Here is a 22,974-nt window from a genome sequence, read left to right as displayed (position 1 = left end):
TTGGGGTACACCAGCACAGGAGAAACCTCAGGACATGTCGGGGAACTGCCAACCTCAGAGTCCGACACGACAAGACCAAAACCAGGACCGGGCAAAAATTCATCACGATTAGAGGCCACAAGTACTGGTCTTTCAAAAGAAGACTTGGACTCAAATTCAGAAATCTCTGTGGCTGTAATATCATCCTTGACTACACATGAGTGAAGCTCCACCAGAGCTGCAAAGGTAGTCAGCACAACAGCAATGCCCACTGAAGTGGGCAAAACCTCAGACGGATCTGGGGGGCAGGGGGTATCTCCAAGAAGTTCTGCACCCTTTAGGAGGGACTTGGAAACCTCCAAAACATCAACTAAGACCTCAGAAATGTCATTTTCCAAGTTTTCTATGAAGGGTTCTGAACTATCCATGTTACAGGGCTGAACAATAAATACCTCCTGCAGGCAGGGCAGATGTCCCAGGAATGGTTCCACCATAAGCTGAGACTGGATTTCATCATCATGAGCGGGATGTACAGGAATATTTACTGGAACACACACTGACTCCCTAACTTCAATCTCACTGCACCCAGAATTCTGTGTAGCAGTCAAACTAGCTTGCAACTCCAAAACTGCAGAAAAACAGGTGAGTATAGTAGCAATACCTAGACGAGCCTCTAGGGACACTGCAGGGGATTCTAAGCAAGGCCATATTAATTCATCCAGAGTACAGGGTGCAGAATCAGCACTTTCCTCAGAGCAAGAAAGTGACTCACAAATGTCAGTGCGAGTGAAAATCATTTCTTCATTCATGGTACAGGACAGGTTCAGAGAAAGCTTCTCTGGACAAGGCAAAGAAGCTTCAGCATCAGATTCGCAAAACCGAAGCGCTGTCTCACTCTTAGATTCGGCTAACAATGTCAAATCCGAGGAGTCGGAACGCAAGACTTGCGAATCCAAAATCGCTTTAGGTTGTGAAACTGACGCTTCCATAGCGCAAACCTCCGCGATCTGCGGAGCAGACTGCAAGGCGTTCAGAACAGAAACACTGGAGCAACTGTCACTAGGCAACGGGCCCTTACAGGTGTGAACAGGGTGACATAAACACTCATTTTCAGAAGAAATAGCGACAACAACAGGAGAAAGTTTATTAGACATATTAATTTTACTTTTGACGCTGCATAATTTAGGAATTTTCCCCATAGCAGGATCATAGATGGAAGATCTTAGAGATCTATTTTTAGATCGTATTAATTCAAACTGCACACAGTCAGGAGAGAATCTTTCAGGATTCGCACAGGAGTCAACCACAGTGGTACACTCATTCATTTCAGATCGCACAATGTCTAGACTCACATGCTTTACCCCAGAAAAGCAGGAACAATCATCCGATAACGATGTCTCTTTATTGGAATCAATTGATTGGTGTGTGTGCAATTCATCCAAAATCGTCTGCCACACACACACATCACTGGATCCACAAAACATTTGTCACACTCATCAGAATCTATCAAAGTGTACACGGAATTTATACAAGCGTTTAGCGTCTCTGCGCTTTCTGCGATATAGAAATCGCAAAACGCCTTCCAATCGATCTCGAATTCCTCAACCAAAGCTCCAATATCCCAGGGAGCAAATGGGGGCTCAAACAACCCGGTATCTAAGTAGCTCTCATACGGGTTGGGGTCAGGTACATGCATAGACTTTCTTACTCCTTTAATATTGAAAATAATTCTGCCTATTAAAGGATCCACAAAAGCTTTGGATTGGGGTAAAAAACCCGGAGACTGAGCAACATCATTGTAAACATCAATAGGGAGTGTTTTATTCAGATGCTTGCAATTTTTAGTTTTTCCCTTTTTAGCAACTTTACATGTCTGCAGTTTAGAACCTGAAGTGGCAATAGAAACATTGAACTGATTATCATACTGAATGGTTTTACACATTTCAGACTTGACAGAAATAACCTCCTCATTTGTAGTTGCTATGGGCAACAAATCTTTTGGCTGACAAGCCGAATCAGCAGACTGGCCTGCAAGCACCCACTCATTAGAATATGCTAACGACTGAAAGGTGTTGCATAAACCCATCTGATCAGCATCTTGCACAGCAGGAAAAAAACTCATAGAAATAGCCTGGCAGGGGAATTCTAAGCTTACGAGAAAACACATGAGCCAGAAACCTGCAAGGGTTATGTCTCAGATTCTTGTGTCAGGAAAACTCATCAGCCCACACAAACAGATCCCCTTGGAAAAGATTGTAAGCAATCTGACCACTCCAAGTGGAAATATTGGTGGCCTGAAATTCAGGATTTGCCAAGAATCTGGAACATTCTGATATGAACTCCTCTCTGGTTTCAGAGTCCAGTATCTTAAACCTCTTAAAGATACAGGACCCATATTCGACCAAATCGTACAAATCGGAAATTCCCTCTACACTGGGAATTTCGGTTTGGCTGGTCATACTGTAACGATTGTGGAATTCTCTCCGTGGTCAGCGCACAGGATGTGCGCTGACACTGCGGAAATCCTCCACAAGCGTATAATTTGAGAGAACCCAGCAAAAGGTGCAACGCACCTGTAGAGGGAAATTCCTGTCGGCAGGTGGAGCTGTGGAGAGCAGAGGAACAGCTCCTCTGCCCTGCCACAGACGCCAGACAGGAATTGTACGAAGGGAAGAAACGCAGGGCAAGATAGCCCTGAAAGAGAGAGATCAAAGCGACAGAGGGTATGTGTGTCCACCAATCTAGTCGCCACCCTGCGATGTTGAACACACAACCATGAAGATCAAGTGAGAAGGCAATCGCAAGAGATGGCGATTGCTTACAGCGACACAAGACCGAATAAGCACAGATGAGGAATGTATGTATGTCCACCAATCTAGCCGCCAACCTGCGATGGTGGACACACAACAGAGGAAACCAAGTGAGAACGCAATCACAAGGGAAGTGATTGCGAATGAGGATGAGCACAGGGACAGAATGTATATATGTGCACCAATCTAGTCGCCAACCCGCGACGGTGCACACACAACAGCAGAAACTAAAGTAGGAATGCAATCGCGAGAGAGGCGATTGCCAGAGGTGACACAAGGCTTAGGCAAGACAGGGGACGAGAGTAGCAAAGGCACAGCAAATCATACAATGAGAAGATAAGGAAAATAACAAACGCTAACTAAACGCGAACACGGCACTCATTCGCAACAGTGAACGCGTTTACTGCGTGGTCTCCGCGTGTTAAGCACAACAGAGACAAGCACGCCTAACTAACCCCCGCCACCCAAACATGAAACAGAGAACGCGAGCGCTTGCTTAACGGTTATCTCACCGAGGCTACAGCAAGCATTCGTCTCAGACGAGACAGACAGATGAATGGGAAACAGGATAGAAAAGATCCACTGCTCTTTCCGCCAGAGCGAGTGCGATGCAGGTAAAGTAACAGAGCTAGCAGGATCCACTGCTCTTACCGCCAGAGCGAGTGCGATCCAAGTATCGAAACAGGGTGATGAGATAGCTAGTAGCAACCGCTGCTCCAGCTATACTCCAAGACAGACAGAACGATTTCCTGACGTCCACCGTTGGCGACAGGACAATCGCAACAGAGAGGCAATACAGACAAAACAGATAAGCAAGCTAACTGCACTAGAGAAGCTGCCTAGTGCAGTCCCCAGAATTACTCTAACTAACTATAACAATCCAACAGGCAAGGCTGACACTCCAGGAGTGATTTAACAAACAGTTATGACCAGCAAAGCATTGTGGGTGATCCCAACCTTTATACTGCCAGCAGCTAGATGATTTGCATAACCAATGTATGCAAATCCCTCAGCAGCAGAGTAGGTCTGGAACTTGCAAGACAAAGCCAGGTCTCTTATCCAGAGACCTGCATCTCTCAGACATAAGGAATGGTCAAACAGCTGGCTGCCTGTGCAGCCAGCTGAGGGGATCATTACACTTGCGACAAAAAAAAATGAAATCTGCCACTGACTCACTATGCTCCTTTCTGAATACCTTGAAGAGTCTACTTTCCAAAATGGGGTCATTTGTGGGGTGTGTTTACTGTCCTGGCATTTTGGGGGGTGCCTAATTGTAAGCACCCCTGTAAAGCCTAAAGGTGCTCATTGGACTTTGGGCCCCTTAGCGCAGTTAGGCTGCAAAAAATTGCCACACATGTGGTATTGCCGTACTCAGGAGAAGTAGTATAATGTGTTTTGTGGTGTATTTTTACACATACCCATGCTGAGTGGGAGAAATATCTCTGTAAATGACAATTTTTTGAATTTTTTTACACACAATTGTCCATTTACAGAGATATTTCTCTCACTCAGCATGGGTATGTGTAAAAATGCACCGCAAAACACATTATACTACTTCTCCTGAGTACGGTGATACCACATGTGTGGCACTTTTTTGCACCCTAACTGTGCTAAGGGGCCCAAAGTCCAATGAGTACCTTTAGGATTTCACTGGTCATTTTGCGACATTTGGTTTCAAGACTACTCCTCACGGTTTAGGGCCCCTAAAATGCCAGGACAGTATAGGAACCCCACAAATGACCCCATTTTAGAAAGAAGACACCCCAAGGTATTCCGTTAGGAGTATGGTGAGTTCATAGAAGATTTTATTTTTTGTCACAAGTTAGCGGAAATTGATTTTTATTGTTTTTTTTCACAAAGTGTCATTTTCCGCTAACTTGTGACAAAAAATAAAATCTTCTATGAACTCACCATACTCTTAACTGAATACCTTTAGGTGTCTTCTTTCTAAAATGAAGTCATTTGTGGGGTTCCTATACTGCTCTGGCATTTTAGGGGCTCTAAACCGTGAGGAGTAGTCTTGAAACCAAATGTTGCAAAATGACCTGTGAAATCCTAAAGGTACTCATTGGACTTTGGGCCCCTTAGCGCACTTAGGGTGCAAAAAAGTGCCACACATGTGGTACCGCCGTACTCAGGAGAAGTAGTATAATGTGTTTTGGGGTGTATTTTTACATATACCCATGCTGGGTGGGAGAAATATTTCTGTAAATGACAATTTTGATTTTTTTTATTTTTTTTTATACACAATTGTCCATTTACAGAGAGATTTCTCCCACCCAGCATGGGTATGCATAAAAATACACCCCAAAACACATTATACTATTTCTCCTGAGTACGGCGATACCACATGTGTGACACTTTTTTGCAGCCTAGGTGCGCTAAGGGGCCCAACGTCCTATTCACAAGTAATTTTGAGGCATTTGTTTTCTAGACTACTCCTCACGGTTTAGGGCCCCTAAAATGCCAGGGCAGTATAGGAACCCCATAAGTGACCCCATTTTAGAAATAAGACACCCCAAGGTATTCTGTTAGGAGTATGGTGAGTTCATAGAAGATTTTTTTTTTGTCACAAGTTAGCGGAAATTGACACTTTGCGAAAAAAACTATAAAAATCTATTTCCGCTAACTTGTGACAAAAAATACAATCTTCCATGAACTCGTCATACACCTAACGGAATACCTTGCGTATCTTCTTTCTAAAAAATGGGGTCACTTGTGGGGTTCCTATACTGCCCTGGCATTTTAGGGGCCCTAAACCGTGAGGTGTAGTCTTGAACCCAAATGTCTCAAAATGACCTGTGAAATCCTAAAGGTACTCATTGGACTTTGGGCCCCTTAGCGCAGTTAGGCTGCAAAAAAGTGCCACACATGTGGTACTGCCATACTCAGAAGAAGTATTATAATGTGTTTTGTGGTGTATTTTTACATATAACCATGCTGGGTGGGAGAAATATCTCTGTAAATGACAATTTTTTGATTTTTTTTACACACAATTGTCCATTTACAGAGAGATTTCTTCCACCCAACATGGGTATGAATAAATATACACCCCAAAACACATTATACTACTTCTCCTGAGTACGGCAATACCACATGTGTGACACTTTTTTGCAGCCTAGGTGCGCTAAGGGGCCCAACGTCCTATTCACAAGTCATTTTGAGGCATTTGTTTTCTAGACTACTCCTCACGGTTTAGGGCCCCTAAAATGCCAGGGCAGTATAGGAACCCCATAAGTGACCCCATTTTAGAAAGAAGACACCCCAAGGTATTCCGTTAGGTGTATGGTGAGTTCATAGAAGATTTTATGTTTTGTCACAAGTTAGTGGAAAATGACACTTTGTGAAAAAAACAATAAAAATCAATTTCCGCTAACTTTTGACAAAAAATAAAAACTTCTATGAACTCGTCATACACCTAACGGAATACCTTGGGGTGTCTTTTTTCAAAAATGGGGTCACTTGTGGGGTTCCTATACTGCCCTGGCATTTTAGGGGCCCAAAACCGTGAGTAGTCTGGAAACCAAATGTCTCAAAATGACTGTTCAGGGGTATAAGCATCTGCAAATTTTTATGACAGGTGGTCTATGAGGGGGCGAATTTTGTGGAACCGGTCATAAGCAGGGTGGCCTCTTAGATGACAGGTTGTATTGGGCCTGATCTGATGGATAGGAGTGCTAGGGGGGTGACAGGAGGTGATTGATGGGTGTCTCAGGGGGTGGTTAGAGTGGAAAATAGATGCAATCAATGCACTGGGGAGGTGATCAGAAGGGGGTCTGAGGGCGATCTGAGGGTTTTGCCGAGTGATCAGGAGCCCACACGGGGCAAATTAGGGCCTGATCTGATGGGTAGGTGTGCTAGGGGGTGACAGGTGGTGACAGGAGGTGATTGATGGATGTCTCAAGGTGTGATTAGAGGGGGGAATAGATGCAAGCAATGCACTGGCGAGGTGATCAGGGCTGAGGTCTGAGGGCATTCTGAGGGTGTGGGCAGGTGATTGGGTGCCCTAGGGGCAGATAGGGGCTAATCTGATGGGTAGCAGTGACAGGTGGTGACAGGGGGTGATTGATGGGTGATCAGTGGGTGATTAGATGGCAGAACAGATTTGGAGGTGATCTGAGGGTAGGTCTGCGGGCGATCTTATGGTGTGGGAGGGTGATCAGATGCCCGTAAGAGGCAGGTTAGGGTCTTATCTGATTGGAGGCAGTGACAGGTGGTGACGGGGTGATTGACGGGTGATTGAAAGGTGATTACAGGGGAGAATAGATGTATACAGTACACAGGAGGGGGGGGGGGTCTGAGGTCATTCTGCGGGTGTGGGCAGGTGATTGGGTGCCCTAGGGGCAGATAGGGGTCTGATCTGATTGGTAGCGGTAGAGATGAGCGTAATGGAGTAATTACGATTTCGCGAAATTTCGCGTAATTAGTGTAATTACGTTTATGGCCGTAAGTACATAATCGTAATGAAGAAGGATTTCGTGAAATTTCGCGTAAGCGTAATTTTCGCATTGCAACGGGTATTACGAAATGAATGCGTATGGTCATGCTCCCGAAGCGGAAAAGTTGACGCATGTATCAATGTTAGGTAGCCGCCGACTTTAAGGGTTAATAGCAAAGCCCCCTTAAATGCTAAGAGCCTCAAATTTGGAGAATATATTAAGGAGATCAGGAGGAATAAGAGGAAAAATTTTTTTTTCAAAAAGACCTTATAGTTTTTGAGAAAATCGATGTTAAAGTTTCAAAGGAAAAATGTAAACATTTAAAAACCCGCCGACTTTAACGGTTAATAGCAAAGCCTGCTTAAAGTTTAGGAACACCAAATTCCCAGGGTATATTAAGGGGATCAGTGGGAATAAGAGGAAAATTTTTTTTTTTAAAAAGACCTTATAGTTTTTGAGAAAATCGATTTTTAAGTTTCAATGGCGAAAATGTCTTTTAAATGCAGAAAATGTCAGTTTTTTTTGCACAGGTAACAATAGTGTATTATTTTCATAGATTCCCCCAAGTGGGAAGAGTTTTACTTACTTCGTTCTGAGTGTGGGAAATATTAAAAAAAAAACGACGTGGGGTCCCCCCTCCCAGACCTCTTTAACCCCTTGTCCCCCATGCAGGCTGGGATAGCCAGAATGCGGAGCACCGGCCGCGTGGGGCTCCGCACCCTGACTATACCAGCCCGCATGGTCCATGGATTGGGGGGTCTCGGAAGGGGAGGGGCAGCCAAGCTTTCCCCTCCCCCTCCGAGCCCTTGTCCAATCCAAGGACAAGGGGCTCTTCTCCACCTCCGATGGGCGGTGGAGGTGGAGGCCGCGATTTCCTGGGGGGGGGGGAGGTTCATGGTGGAATCTGGGAGTCCCCTTTAAAAATGGGTCCCCCAGATGCCCACCCCCCCTCCCAGGAGAAATGAGTATAGAGGTACTTGTACCCCTTACCCATTTCCTTTAAGAGTTAAAAGTAAATAAACACACAAACACTTAGAAAAAGTATTTTAATTGAACAAAAAACATAACCACGAAAAAAGTCCTTTAATATTCTTAATTAACCATTAATACTTACCTGTCCCTTTAAATAAATGATCCCTCGAAATAGCCTCGGAAATGTTCTATCAGTTACAATGTAACAAAGTTATTACAATGTAACAACTTTGTTACATTGTAACTAGGCCGCACCCGACGTCACTCGCCGCCGCCGCATACGCGTCTGCGCTGCACACATTCCCGACAGAGCTCTGAGCTATATAGCTCAGAGCTCTGAGAAGCATCTTTGTATTTTGGCTCCAAGGAGCCCCATTGGTCCTTAGCAGACCAATGGGGTTTCTTCAAATCAAAAGGAACCCCATTGGTCTGCTAAGGTGGCAGTGATAGGTGGTGATTGACGGGTGATTGATGGGTGAATGACAGGTGATTGACAGGTGATTACAGGGGAGGATAGATGTATACAGTACACGGGGAGGATCTGAGAGATTGTGTGTGTGTGTGTGGGGGGGTGATCAGGAGCCCCCAGGGGGCAGTTTAGGGACCAATCTAAAAAATAGTGTTGACAGATAGTGACAGGGAGTGATTGATGGGTGAATAGGGGGGTGATTGGGTGCAAACAGGGGTCTGAGGGGTGGGCAGGGGGGGGGGGGGGTCTGAAGGGTGCTGTGGGCAATCAGAGGGAAGGGGGGGCAGATCAGTGTGCTTGGGTGCTTACCTTGATGGCTGCAGCCTGCCCTGGTGGTCCCTCGGACACTGGGACCACCAGGGCAGGAGGCAGCCTGTATAATACGCTTTGTATACAATACAAAGTGTATTATATGCTTTGCATGCGGCGATCTCGGAGCTAGTAATCCGCCGGCGCCTCCGAACGGCAGGCGGGTTACTGCGCAAGGGGGGACAAAGCCTGTCGCCGGTCCCTGATCGCGTCACGCGTGACGCGATCGGCGCATAACCACGCCCACCGCCGCCGATGGGCGAATTGCGGTCGTTTGGGCCCAGCCCTTGCCGCCGCCCATCGGCTGTGGGCTGTCGGCAAGTGGTTAAGAAAAAGGCAGCTTGGATTAGGAGACTAGGAACACTATAACCGAGAGGATTGAATCGGGAGTATGATTTGGGCTTTTGTATACAGACCTGATGGTGTTTTTATACCCCATGATTTATTGCCTGTTGTTATGGTATTGATTATTGTCCCCCTAATAAGGGAAGCCTCATTAGGATCCGGAGGCTTCCCCCACCCGAGGTGAGTACCCCCCAGGGGCCGTTTTGTCGTTACAGTTCCTCTTTAAATACTATTTTTGAGAGTGGTGCCGGTCCTACTTGTTTTGGGATAGTCTATGAGATCTGCAGATCATCATACACACCTTGTTTAACTGACATTCATCTGCAGATCAAACAATCATCTGCAGATCTGATCCTAGTGGATCTGATCTGCAAATGAATGTCTGTTAAACAAGGTGTGTATGATGATCTGCAGATATCATAGACTATGAATGCATTTTGCAGGAACTGATCTTTCGCAGGAACAGATCTTTTGCAGATACTGATGTTTTGAATGTCTACAGCATCTTTGTGTGCAGCATCTTGCAAAGATTTCTGTCTGATGGGGAGTTCAGCTCCATAGAATAGACTGTGTAGGTATGGCCCTCATACTACATGAAAGGGGGTAAAATTGGTCTGTGATCTTTCATTTTCCAAAGACTATGGTCTGATGTGTGTATGAGCCTTAACAATGTATCTATCCTCCTACTTCTAAAAATGATGGCAGATGTAATTAAATGGCAGACATATGGCAGATGTAATATAATTCCAATAAATGTATGATTTCCATGCATACAACTGGGAACATGAGACTTGGAGAAGGACTTGGGAATACTGGTTAATAATAAGATATACAACTGTATTCAGTGCCAAGCAGCAGCAGCAGCTAAAGTAAATACTGGCTAGAGATGGCCCGAATGGTTTGCCGGCGAACGGTTCCAGGCGAACTTCCGGTGGTTCGCGTTCGCCATGTAAGGCGAACTTTCCCGGAAGTTCGGTTCGCCCCATAGTACACCATAACGGTCAACTTTGACCCTCTACATCACAGTCAGCAGGCACATTTTAGCCAATCAGGCTACACTACCTCATGGAGCCACTCCCCCGCCCCTTATAAAAGGCAGGCTCCGCCGGCCATTACACTCACTCGTGTGCCTGCATTAATTAGAGAAGGGACAGCTGCATCAGACTCTCTCATAGGGAAAGATTAGTTAGGCTGTTGTAGGCTTGTTAGCTTGATCCTTGCTGATTCTTATTGCTAAAATAGCACCCCACAACAGCTCTTTTGAGAGCTAATCTTGTTCTTGTGATCTATTTTTTTTTCTGTGTGTCGCACTGACACTTGTGTTGCATAGACAGCCTTGCTAATTCATACTGTGTGTGTGCCACTGCCAGGCAGGCCCAGCACATTCAGTGACTACCTGTGTGTGTGACAGGTGCACATTGTAATACCCAGTACTGCATATACCTACTTGTTGTGTTCAGTGCACCCACCTCATCACTGCACATACCTACCTGTTGTGTTTAGTGAACCCACCTCATCACTGCGTATACCTACGTGTTGTGTTCAGTACACCCACCTCATCACTGCATATACCTACCTGTTGTGTTCAACGCTCCTGCTAGAACAGGAGAAAGTCATCACCCAGTATCTGTACAATTACAGTAGAAGGACACAATCTGGGGAGATGGGGATGTTGTGGCCCAACAACTGGACACTGATGCAAAATGCATGTAGGCTTATGCAGCCGTTTGAGGAGGTGACCAACCTGGTGAGTCGCAGTGAAGGCACCGTCTGCCCTTAAAGAGAACCCGAGGTGGGTTTGAAGAATATTATCTGCATACAGAGGCTGGATCTGCCTATACAGCCTAGCCTCAGTTGCTATCCCAAACCCCCCTAAGGTCCCCCTGCACTCTGCAATCCCTCATAAATCACAGCCACGCTGCTGACAAACAGCTTGTCAGAGCTGGTTGTGTTTATCTCTATAGTGTCAGTCTGCTGCTCTCCCCGCTCCCTGCAGAACTCCAGTCCCCGCCTGCATCCCTTCCCTCCCTGCTGATTGGAGTGAAGGGACGGGGCAGGGACTGGAGCTATGCAGGAGGCGGGGGAGCAGCTGAGACTGACACTACAGATGTAAACACAGCCTCACAGCATGGCTGTGATTTATGAGGGATTGCAGAGTGCAGGGGGACCTTAGTGGGGTTTGGGATAGCAACAGAGGCTGGGCTGTATAGGCAGATCCAGCCTCTGTATGCAGATAACATTCTTTAAACACACCTCGGGTTCTCTTTAAAGGACTTACGAGGCATTTAAACATCATGCAGGTACTTTACTTTTTTAGTGCTTTTGGCCTCGTAAGTCCTTTAAGGGCAGAAATCACATTGAATGCTAAATTGCAGGCCTAAAGTCCTAAAAAACATCTTGCATGTGTATACATAAATCAGGGAGTGTAATTAGAGTACTGCTTCACACTGACACACCAAACTCACTGTGTAACGCACCGCAAACAGCTGTAGCGTGGATCGGGGGGGAGGCCCTAGAGCTGCGCAGCCGCACTTGCGGCAATGCGGACTGCGCAGCCGCGGCCAGCTCAGGCGGAACTGCACGGAGGGCGCGGATGGCGTCCTCTGTGCAGTTAAACATCATGCAGGTACTTTACTTTTTTAGTGCTTTTGGCCTCGTAAGTCCTTTAAAACGCTGCTTTGCGTCAAATCTAGATTTTTCCACGGGACTTTTGGCATCTATCCCACTCCGCCATGCCCCCCTCCAGGTGTTAGACCCCTTGAAACATCTTTTCCATCACTTTTGTGGCCAGCATAATTTTTTCTAGTTTTCAAAGTTCGCCTCCCCATTGAAGTCTATTGCGGTTCGCGAAAGTTCACGAACCAAAAATCGGAGGTTCGGGCCATGTCTAATACTGACTTACATAGAATGGGAAATAAATGCAAGAGATGCTGCTATACTACTTCCTCTGTATAATTCAATATACTTGTGAAGCCACATCTGGAGTGTGGAATTCAGTTTTTGCAACAACACTTTAGGAAGGACTTTGAAATTTTAGAACAGATAACAAAACAGGCAACTCAATCAGAGGAATGGAAGGTATCACTTACCAAGAAAGGTCAGATAAACTGAGCTTATTTAAATTAGACAAGAGGCAACCTAATTAACGTTAATAAATACACCCAAGGGCACAGTGGCGTAGTTAAGGAGCTATGGGCCCCAGTGCAAGTTTTACATTGGGCCCCTCGAAGCACTCCATACATAATAATTGATACAACCCACCAAAACCTGCCAAGGACAACCACAGTGTTAGAGGTACAAGAAGGGGATGGGGAACAGTTTGTTAAAGAGGAGCTGCTAGCCATACTATTTCAGAAAAAAACACATATATAAGTAGATAAATACTTGCTCTACTTACATAACACATATATTGCACAGTCCAGGATTTGATTTTAGCGAATCTTCTACAGTAAAAAAGAAGAAAATCCTTCTTAGCATTTCCCATTTTAACTGTGGCTATTTTGAAGCCAATCCTGATATAATTTCCTCCCTTACTCTCCTCAGCCTGATTGTGTATGCATTGCCCCCCTCCACTACAGAAAGAGAATTGTCTCAGCATGAGAAATATTGGTCAATCAGAGAGGAACAGAGGTGTGGGAGGGGAAAACAAGAGGGAAAGAGGCTTCAGCCAATTAACTATTGACCTTTTTAATCTGTCCTCTACATTCCGTAGTGTTTCTCTGCCATGCAAGAGTTTTATGACTTGTAATTGGTTATCAGTGAGTTATGCTACAGTCTGAATGAGAAAGAAAGTCCTAGTTTCTTAACTCTTACGGTGAAAAAAAAACCTGGTACAAAATGCGTCAGAGCTGGTGGAAGGCAATCGAGTATGGGCAAGGTGATGAAAGGAATACATGGTTTTTATAAAGCAAACAGGGGCCTTCCATACCTGTCATAGCAAAGTTTGCACGCAATTTCTCGTGTGCACAAATTTGTTTACAATTTTTTCAGTCTTTTTTTGTAGGAATGTCTGTGCACATTTTTTGGTTCCGTTACCATTTGAGTCAAGTAAGCATCACTACAGGACAATAACTTGACTCAAATGGTAACGGAGCCAACTAGGGGGAATGTGTTACTGGATCTGATCATTTCTAATAGACCAGATAATGTATCAAATGTGCAGGTTCAAGAACATTTGGGAAATAGTGATCACAACATGATAACGTTTGATCTGGTGACTGATAGGCCGCGGTGCAGCGGGACCACTAAAACTATGAATTTAGAAAAGCAAAGTTAAATCAACTCAGGCAGGCACTAAGTTTGGGGAACTGGGATAATGTACTACAAGGGGAGGACACTGAAGGGAAATGGCAAGCTTTTAAACTTATTCTCAATCAATATTGTAGTATGTATATCCCATATGGAAACAACATGTCTAGGAATAAAAAAGCCTCTATGGATGAATAGAAAGGTTAGAGATAAAATGAAGAGGAAAAAGAATGCCTATAAGGTCCTAAAACAGGAGGGGACCGAGGCTACATTAAACAATTATAAGGAGTGCAATAAAAATTGTAAAAAAAGAAATTATGCTGGCAAAGATAGAAGCTGAAAATCAAATTGCTATGGATATCAAATCTAACCCAAAAGACTTTTACAAGTACATCAACTCTAAAAAAAGAAAGGTTGACTGTATTGGACTCCTAAAGGATGGGGGGGGGGGACTCAATGGTGGATGACCAAGGTAAGGCAGAGTTATTAAATGCTTTCTTTGCTTCTGTCTTCACAAGGGAAACATCACTGTTATTACAGAGGCAGAAGAGTCTCAATCTTCCAACTGTAATATTAAATACTTAACGCAGGAAGAAGTGAAGGCAAGACTAAATAAATTAAAAATAGACAAGGCACCAGACCCGGATGGCATGCATCCTCGGGTCCTAAGGGAATTAAGTTCAGTTATAGATAAACCCCTTTATCTTATCTTTTGTGACTCTCTTTCAACTGGCAGAGTCCCAGTGGATTGGCGTACAGCGCACGTTTTCCCACTATTTAAGAAGGGCAAAAAATCAGATCCAGGAAATTATAGACCTGTAAGCTTAACATCAGTTGTATGCAAACTATTTGAGGGGTTACTAAGAGATACTATACATGACTTCATAGTAGAAAACAATCTTATTTCTCAGCATCAACATGAGTTTACTAAAGACAGGTCCTGTTTGACTAACATGCTCAGCTTTTATGAGGTAGTGAACGCTAATGTAGATATTGGGAATGCTGTAGATGTGATATACTTGGACTTTGCAATGGCCTTCGACACTGTTCCCCACAAAAGTCTGGTGCAAAAATTGAGGATGCAAGGACTGGGGAAGAGTCTTTGTGCATGGATAGGGAACTGCCTAATGGACAGAAAACAAAGAGTTGTGGTCAATGGATCATACTCAAAATGGGAGACTGTAGGCAGTGGGGTCCCACAGGGGTCTGTACTGGGTCAAGTGCTCTTTAATTTATTTATTAATGACCTAGTAGATTCAGTAGTAAGCAATGTTGCTATTTTTGCAGATGATACAAAATTGTGCAGAATCATAAACTCTCAGGAAGATAGTGCTTGGAAGAACAAAGAGAAATCGAGAGCCCAATACGGTGTAGTATTGTTAAGTTGGTTGTGGTTTAAAGCAAAATATTAAGAAATACTCACAAACATGGGTTACCCATAGGCAACCACTTCAAATGCAGGTGGGGAGTATTAGAACCTGACCCCACTCAGGTTATTAAGATGTCGCTCTCTGTAGATAGGAAACGGGGTAGCACCCCTCCACCGAGGGTGGAATCAAGGTTTCAGCAAGGCTTGGTGTACAGAGGTGCCAGAGTAGAATAAAAATGTTTAAAAACCGTCTAAAAGAGGGGGATGTTCAGGTGGACTTACCTCCCTCAAAAATATAGAACTCAATTGAGTCACAATATATCAATACAAAAAACGTTTTATTTAACTCCACTTAGTGCAACGCGTTTCGCAGGTGTGGTCCTGCTTCATCAGGCAAACAGGAGTATAACTCAATGGGTCTAGATGCAGAAGTGAGCGCCTCAGTGCGCTCACTTCTGCATCTAGACCCATTGAGTTATACTCACACTGGGACCTGGAAAAGGAAGTTTGCGGGTCCATACAGCGCATGTGCAGGCTTGCTGGCTGTGTCTCCTCTAAATTCCTCCCCCACTGCCACGTGTCATAGTTCTGTGCACGGAACTATAATGCACGGCAATGGGGAGGAGGAATTTGTTCTCCTCGACCCCACCACTGCTGGTCGGAATCCTCTTCTTCTTTGTGGGTGCACTACCATCCTTCTACAAGCGCAGCCATTCTCAGTATAGCCGAGTACAGCCTACACCTGTGCAGTAACACAAAGCAGAAGATAAAGTGGTGCATGAGTGGCTTCCTGCTATTCTGCAGGTGTGGGCCATACTCATAAGACAAGACATTTATATCTCGCTTTTATCCTGGCGCACTCAAAGCGCATACTCAGTATTTCCATGATAGAACAAGGGAGGAAATGCAGCCACAAGTACTTATCCGATAAGCTCTCCTTGGATATGTTCAGAAGGACCCTGCACAGGAATAGGGGGGGGGGGGGGGGGGGTTATCTGGGAAGCCTCCGGACTATCCAGAGGCTTCTCTCTACTGAGGTAAATATCTATTTGTAATGTTTTTATTCGATACAGGCTCAGTTACATTAACTTAAAGAGACTCTGAAGCGAGAATAAATCTCGCTTCAGAGCTCATAGTTAGCAGGGGCATGTGTGCCCCTGCTATACTGCCGCTATTGCGTCGCTAAACGGGGGTCCCTTCACCCCCAAACCCACCCCCGCAATAGTTGGTCGTAGACTTGGTTGAGATTTATTGCTTCCTTGAGGCAGGGCTAACGGCTGCAGCCCTGCCTCCAGTCGCGTCTTTCAGCGGTGCATCGCCGCCTCTCCCCCGCTCCTCTCAGTGAAAGAAGACTGAGAGGGGCGGGGGAGAGGCGGAGATACGCGCTGACAGACGCGCGTGGGGCAGGGCTGCGGCGGTTAGCCCTGCCCCAACCTGCACCGAGGGGATTTGGGGGTGAAGGGACCCCCGTTAAGCCGCAGGATGCCCCTGCTATCTATGAGGTCTGAAGCGAGATTTATTCTCGCTTCAGACTCTCTTTAAAGACACATAACTGTTGAGGCCAACCTCTTGCAGTTCTAAATTAATTGGTTCCCCTAAAATTGCATTTCAGGTGGCCATTTACAGGTAGATTTTTGCTTTTTTTTCTCAAAGATTAGTTGTATAAATTGATCGAACAAAATGTTCCACCGTGCCTGATCAGGTATTTTATCTACTTTTCAACAAAACAAAACAAGATTTTCACTCTGCAGAAAACTTTCAGTTTTTCTCTACAATCCATAATTTAATTGAATAATCAAAAAAAAAAAAAAAATAGAATAATTATGCTGCATCTTGTATTCCACGACAGTGAACTAATCATATGCATGGACTAATCATATGCAGCAGTGGCTGCATTTGATTGGTCTATTTTCAAGCTGTAAAACATTTACATAAAAGTAGGATACATTTAGCATCAATAATTTTTATGGCAGAGATGACATTGTAAGATCCTCTGAGGGACAGAGCTGTTCACCACTGATCCTACTCTAAAACTGGTTCAGAGATAATTTTCTGCACCCTAATCCCACTGTGGCAATTCAATGTGATGTGATTTTAGTAACCGCAAACATAATGCATGCTGCAGTTTTCCCGGGTTTGCGTTTAAGTCTATGGGACCGCACAAAAATTTGATAGCAAGAGCAGAATTATTAAATTTTCTTATGATTTTCCGATGATCTTTGGAAAATCCCACATTGCATAATGCTGCTGATAACACACAAAAACAATTTACACTGCAACACATTGAAAATCGAATTTGTAAAATAGTTGCAATTCGGTATCAGATCGCAGCATATCTGCAATCGTGATTAAAATTTGCAGTGGAAAAGGGCTCTTAAGGCTCTTTCCCATTGCATGCATGTCTGTGTTTTTCTGTGCAATCACAATTTAAAAAAATTAAAATTGCTGCATATGGTTTTCTATAGGAAAACCAGATTAGCTTTCAGACTTAGATTTTTTTTTTTAATTTTTTTTTGCACTTTTGATACTAAACAAGTGTAGCATAATGAATTTATTCTGGAAAACGTTACTGGCCAAAACACAAACGTGGGTGAAAATGTGCATACACCATATATATAAAATAAATGCATAAACGCTAATGCACTCTGTAACTTCAAAGCGACGTGATTGTGTATTCTGTCAAGCGACAAGGAAAAGATCAACACTTAGGCCTCTTACACAGTAAGATGTTGCGTTTGATGCGACGTTAAGGTCGCATAACGTGCCCCTAATGCAACGCATTGAAAGACTATATCTTGGACGTTATTTAGCCCTGCGTTTGGTGTGTCGTTTTCGTCGCACAGTAATAGAACGAAACGGCGAATGCGTTAAAAAAAAACAATTATTACTGAGCATGTGCAGTCTATTCTAACGCATCTAAAAACGTGTATAACGCATAGCATGCAGCACTTTCATTCAACGTGCAGCGTTAGACACCAACGCAACGTCTGCACTATTAATAGCCCATTGATTTTTCATTGCTGTAAGTTATTGAGTGTTACATGTTGTTGTTAAGTGCGACTTTAACGTTGCACTGTGAAAGAGCCTTAACTATAAATACTAAATAATAATATAATAGTAACACCATATGTCTAATAATTCTTATAATGTTATGGCACTAGAAGTCTCAGCATGCCTTTTGCCAAGGCTTGAATTTACAAACGCTGAACAAAGGGAGAACCGCAGGTGGCATGTCACTGTCTTCTTTGGAAACTTTCATGGCAGTTTCCATTCATCACCTCTCAATGTCACTGGTTTTACCTACAATGACTGATAACATCAGGTACGCATCCCTGAGTGAAAGTGGAAGTTGCCTGTCAGAGAACAAGAAATAGATCCAAAAAAAAGTTTGATAAAGAACACTTGGAAGGGAAAAAAAAAAAAAAAGTCCAGAGGACGCGTGGATAATCCTCTGCCTTCCTTGTACATCCACAACAAAGAGGATACTGAGGGGGGGAAATGGAATGGCTCTAGGGAAGGGGTTATCAGGGGGAAGTGGAGAAGAGGGAGTGGGTAGGAGACATTCGGCCAGAGAGGAGGAGTGAGGGGAAGTGGAAGAGGAGGAGAAGGAAGGAAGCAAGAGAGGGGATTCTGGCTACAGAGGAAAGAAGCAGGGTGTAACTAAAGCAGCACTGATAGGATGTGATGTTTTCGGCTTGTGAGTGGGTCATGTCTGCAGCTGCCGCTCCAGGGCTCTGCCTGCTGCTGCTGGTGGCTATTCTGCTCCCTCAGGCTGCAGGTGAGTGATGGCATTTCTCAAACATCTCACGACAGTGTCTTTGGACGCAGTCTCACTGAGGTGGTCCGTTGCTATGATGGGGTGATGGACTGGGGTGTCCGTTCTATTGAAGCCCACTAGCTGTATTCCGCTTAAAAAAAACTCCGTTTTTTTCCCCATGAACACGTTTGTAGCTTTACAGAGAGACAACCCCACAATCAAGTTTTCTATGGCTTAAGTTCAATAAATATTGTGTAAACTGTTGATTTGTTGAGAACTGTTCAAAGTGACCAAAAGCAAGAGATGCTTTTCAGAGCAGTCATGTTTCAGCTCTTAAATGAACCAAACCTTTTTAATGAGTTGATCTGAAAATCTAGTGAACATTTGCTCCAAGTATTCCTTGCACTGCTCTTAGAAATATGTATGATAGCACAGAGAGAAGCTTTCTCCAGGCAGCCTTTTGCCATTGGAAAAAAAGCATCTGGCACATCTCCTTCCTGCTATCAGAAAAAAACTGCTGATGAAAAGGGGGAAGGGTGCAGCACCACTTCCAAAACTATGCAGCCTCAGGATCCAAGACACAACTCCAACCATCTGTTCTCTGCTTCCTGTGACATCCAGCCTTGTTTATGCCTCCTAAAAGCATGGCAAATATCTACAGCCTTGCTGGCCTCCTAAGATTACATTTATTTCTTCACTTTTTGGTCAATGAAAGCATATAGGTTAAAAACCCCTAGAAATGTAACAAGTAAGAGATGTATACTAGTAGCAGGGGTTGTGCATGTATTTATATATCCCCTGCTGCTATAATCTGAGCTGTAGCCAGGTCATGTGGCGTTATTATAAAGGGCTGTGGTTCTGCATTCTGGGAACCGTTCACTCAAAGGACAGCAATAGAACATTGTTGCGAACACTGAAGGTCTTGAGCCCTAAAATCTGTGAGAATAATACTTATAAGTATCGAGTGAAATACATTTCAAACATTTTCTGTAACAGTTTGTATTCATGTTATAATTATGTTAGCAGAGTAGCTAATCCTTACAGTGTTTCATTGTATTCTAGTAACAGTTACAAGCCTGAGTATCAAACTGTACAGGAATAGTTCAAAAGTAACACAAACCATTTCCGTTTTCTCTATTGTAGAGAGCAAATCTGCAGTATGTAGCACAAGAAAATAATTATCAGTGCATCTGTGCTTATACATGACTGTAATCCAGGGCAGTTTCTATGTCATAATACTATCAGAGTGGAAAGAATCTCCCACCCACCATAGGTATTACTGAAATATTACTGAAATATTGAGCATCTCCAGGCACCAGGAAATATACAGACAGCCCACTACTTACAGACGACTTGAGTTACAATGTTTCAGAGATACTAAGTTGTCTTCACGTACAAATTATACAATACTGTTTTTATTACATATTTCTGTTAAATGTTACAGTATATATTTAATTAAGTATTTATATAGCGCTGACATATTACGCAGCGCTGTACAGAGTATATTGTTTTGTCACTAACTGTCCCTCAGAGGGGCTCACAATCTAGACCTTACCATAGTCATATGTCTATGTATGCATTGTGTAGTGTACTGTATGTATTATAGTGAGCAGGTGCAGAGACGAGCAACAAAATTGATACGTGGGATGGAAGGTCTCACTTACCAAGAAAGGTTAGATAAACTGGGTTTATTTAGTCTAGAGAAAAGACGCCTTAGAGGAGATCTAATTAACATGTATAAATACATCAGAGAGCAATATAATAGCTTGGCGGATGAGCTTTTTTTGTCCCTAGGCCTTCTCAAAGGACTAGAGGACATGATCTGCGCATGGAGGAAAAATGTTTTAGCCATTTATTTAGGAAAGGGTTCTCTACAGTAAGAGTGATTAAGATGTGGAATGCATTGCCACAGGAAGTCGTTATGGCAAACTCTATACCTGCATTTAAAGGGGGCTTAGATGCTTTCATTGCGTTGAAAGACATCCATGGCTACAATTACTAGGTAATGCCTAATGATGTTGATCCAGGGATTTTATCTGATTGCCACCTGGAGTCGGGAAGGAATTTTTCCCTTTTGGGGCTAATTGGACCATGCCTTGTAAGGGTTTTTTCACCTTCCTCTGGATCAACTGGGATATGGGAGGGAGCAGGCTGGAGTTGTACTTTGTACTGGTTGAACTCGATGAACGTATGTCTTTTTTCAACCAAAATAACTATGTAACTATAGTCTAGGGCCAATTTAAGGGGAAGCCAATTAATGTATCCGTATGTTTTTGGTATGTTGGAAGAAACCGGAGTGCCCGGGGGAAACCCACACAGACACAGTGAGGGCATACAAACTCCTTGCAGATGTTGACCTGGCTGGGATTCGAACTAGGGATCCAGCGATGGAAGGCGAGAGCGCTAACCACTACCCCACCATCGGTCCAACGTTGTTGTGACAGCGCTCCTCTGACGACCTGTGTCCTTCTGGCGTGAGAGCCGTTTTCAGCCACTCATAGGTCATAAAGTACATCCCACTGGCTGGCACATTCCTGTCTCATCTATGCCCCCGGCACAACTAGTTACTAACCTTAGGAAGCATGGACAACCTGCGAAACGCGTAGTCAAATATCTTTTCCAGTAGCCATTGTATGTCTCATTCTTCTAGAGAGGCAGGCTAACCTATCACTCTCAGTTTTAATATTCTAATGTATTTTATAATTCTGGGCACCTCTTCCCAAACACAGTATTGTATAAACTGTTATAAGTAGTTTAAAACACTTTAAAAGCACATTGAAAACATCCAAAAACATAGTTTCTACTATGTCAACAAATCCAGAGTTGTCCAAAATCAAATAATTAGGCTACTATTGGCTACTAGCCACATTGGGTGCCCAAATGACCGGCTGGGGGCTTGATGACCAAAATTAAACACAGGCGTCTATTTGACACCTGCACCCAAATAACCTTGAAAAAGAGCCTGTCTGTGAGTAGCAGACCGCCTGTATATGTGGTGTGGCTGTTGCCAACAAGAGATTGTAGGTATATCCAGCAGAATAGCAGTAGGGTACGTAGAGGTTAAAGGACACCTGAACTAAGAGGGATATGGAGGCTGCCATATTTATTTCCTTTTAAGCAATGCAGATTGCCTGGCTGTCCTGCTGGTCATCTGCCTCTGCTCTATTACTTTCTGGAACCAGCATGCTGATCAGATGTTTCTCACTGAAGTCTGACTGGATTAGCTGCATGCTTATTTGTGGTGTGTGATTCAGAGGATACGGATGCCAAAGAGATCAGCAGGACAGCCAGGTCACTGGTATTGTTTAAAAGGAAATAAACATGGTAGCCTCCATATTCCATCTCAGTTCATTGTATAAAGGTAATCTGTAACAACCCCCCCTTCCCCGGGGGGATACTTACCTTGGGATGATGAAGCCTCTGGATCCTAATGAGGCTTCCTCTGTCCCTCATTTCCAGTGCTGGCTCCCCCAAAACAACAGCTGACAAGGATGTGGCGCAGCCACAGTAGCGCCTGCAATATTTACCTTCAGTGCTCTAGCACCTGCACAATAATGGCTTTCCGATCGGGCTCAGGCAGAAATAGCTGTGCCCGATCGGGTCCGCTCTACAGGACAGGCACAAGTCACCTGCGCAGTAGAGTGGACCCGACTGGGCTCGGCTATTTCTTCCTGAGCCCGATTGTAAAGCCGCTACTGCTTATGCGCTGGATCACGGTAGGTACTGACAGCTACCACATCAGTTTACAGAGTATATAGTCTTATCTAATTCCTACTATAGTCATATGTCAATCATAGTCTAAGGCCAGTTTGTGGGGAAAGCCAACTAACTTAGCTGTGTGTTTTTGAGACATGGGAGGAGTGGTTGGAAGAAACCCATGTGAACACAGGAAGAGAATACAGACTCCATGCATGTCCTGGCACAGATTTCAGCTGGGGACCCAGCGCTTCAAGTCGAGAGTGCTAGCCACTATGCCACCATACAGATTATATAAATCACAAAACAAGCAAATAGTCATAGAAAGTAGATTCTAATCACAGGCAGAGTTACAGATTGCCCAGCAAGCTCATGGTGAACCAGAACTCCTAGGAGTGTGTAAGGGGCTGAAAGAGATCAAAAAGCCTTCTTACTAAAATGCTATGCTAAAAACAGAAGGTAATTACTCTGTAATATTACAAGCAGACACATCATTATATTCCAACTATTCTGGAGGTGTGTTTAGCTATCAGGGACAACAAAGGATGATTTGCATATTCAGCAGTGATGCACTATGAGAC

General features: G+C 44.0%; 1 protein-coding gene across 1 annotated transcript in view; it reads left to right on the top strand.

The window, feature by feature from the left end:
• Window positions 1–18,550: 18,550 nt before the first annotated feature.
• The window catches only part of RECK (reversion inducing cysteine rich protein with kazal motifs), a 182,480-nt gene continuing 178,056 nt past the window's right edge, over window positions 18,551–22,974 (top strand). Inside the window, exon 1 of the mRNA XM_068236611.1 lies at window positions 18,551–18,718. Coding sequence (XP_068092712.1) covers window positions 18,625–18,718 — 94 coding nt within the window. The 5' untranslated portion in view covers window positions 18,551–18,624. The remainder of the gene's footprint in view (window positions 18,719–22,974) is intronic.

This window comes from Hyperolius riggenbachi, chromosome 5 (genome assembly GCF_040937935.1).
Source record: "Hyperolius riggenbachi isolate aHypRig1 chromosome 5, aHypRig1.pri, whole genome shotgun sequence".
Taxonomy (NCBI): Eukaryota; Metazoa; Chordata; class Amphibia; order Anura; family Hyperoliidae; genus Hyperolius; species Hyperolius riggenbachi.
This window is presented reverse-complemented; position numbering and strand designations above follow the sequence as displayed.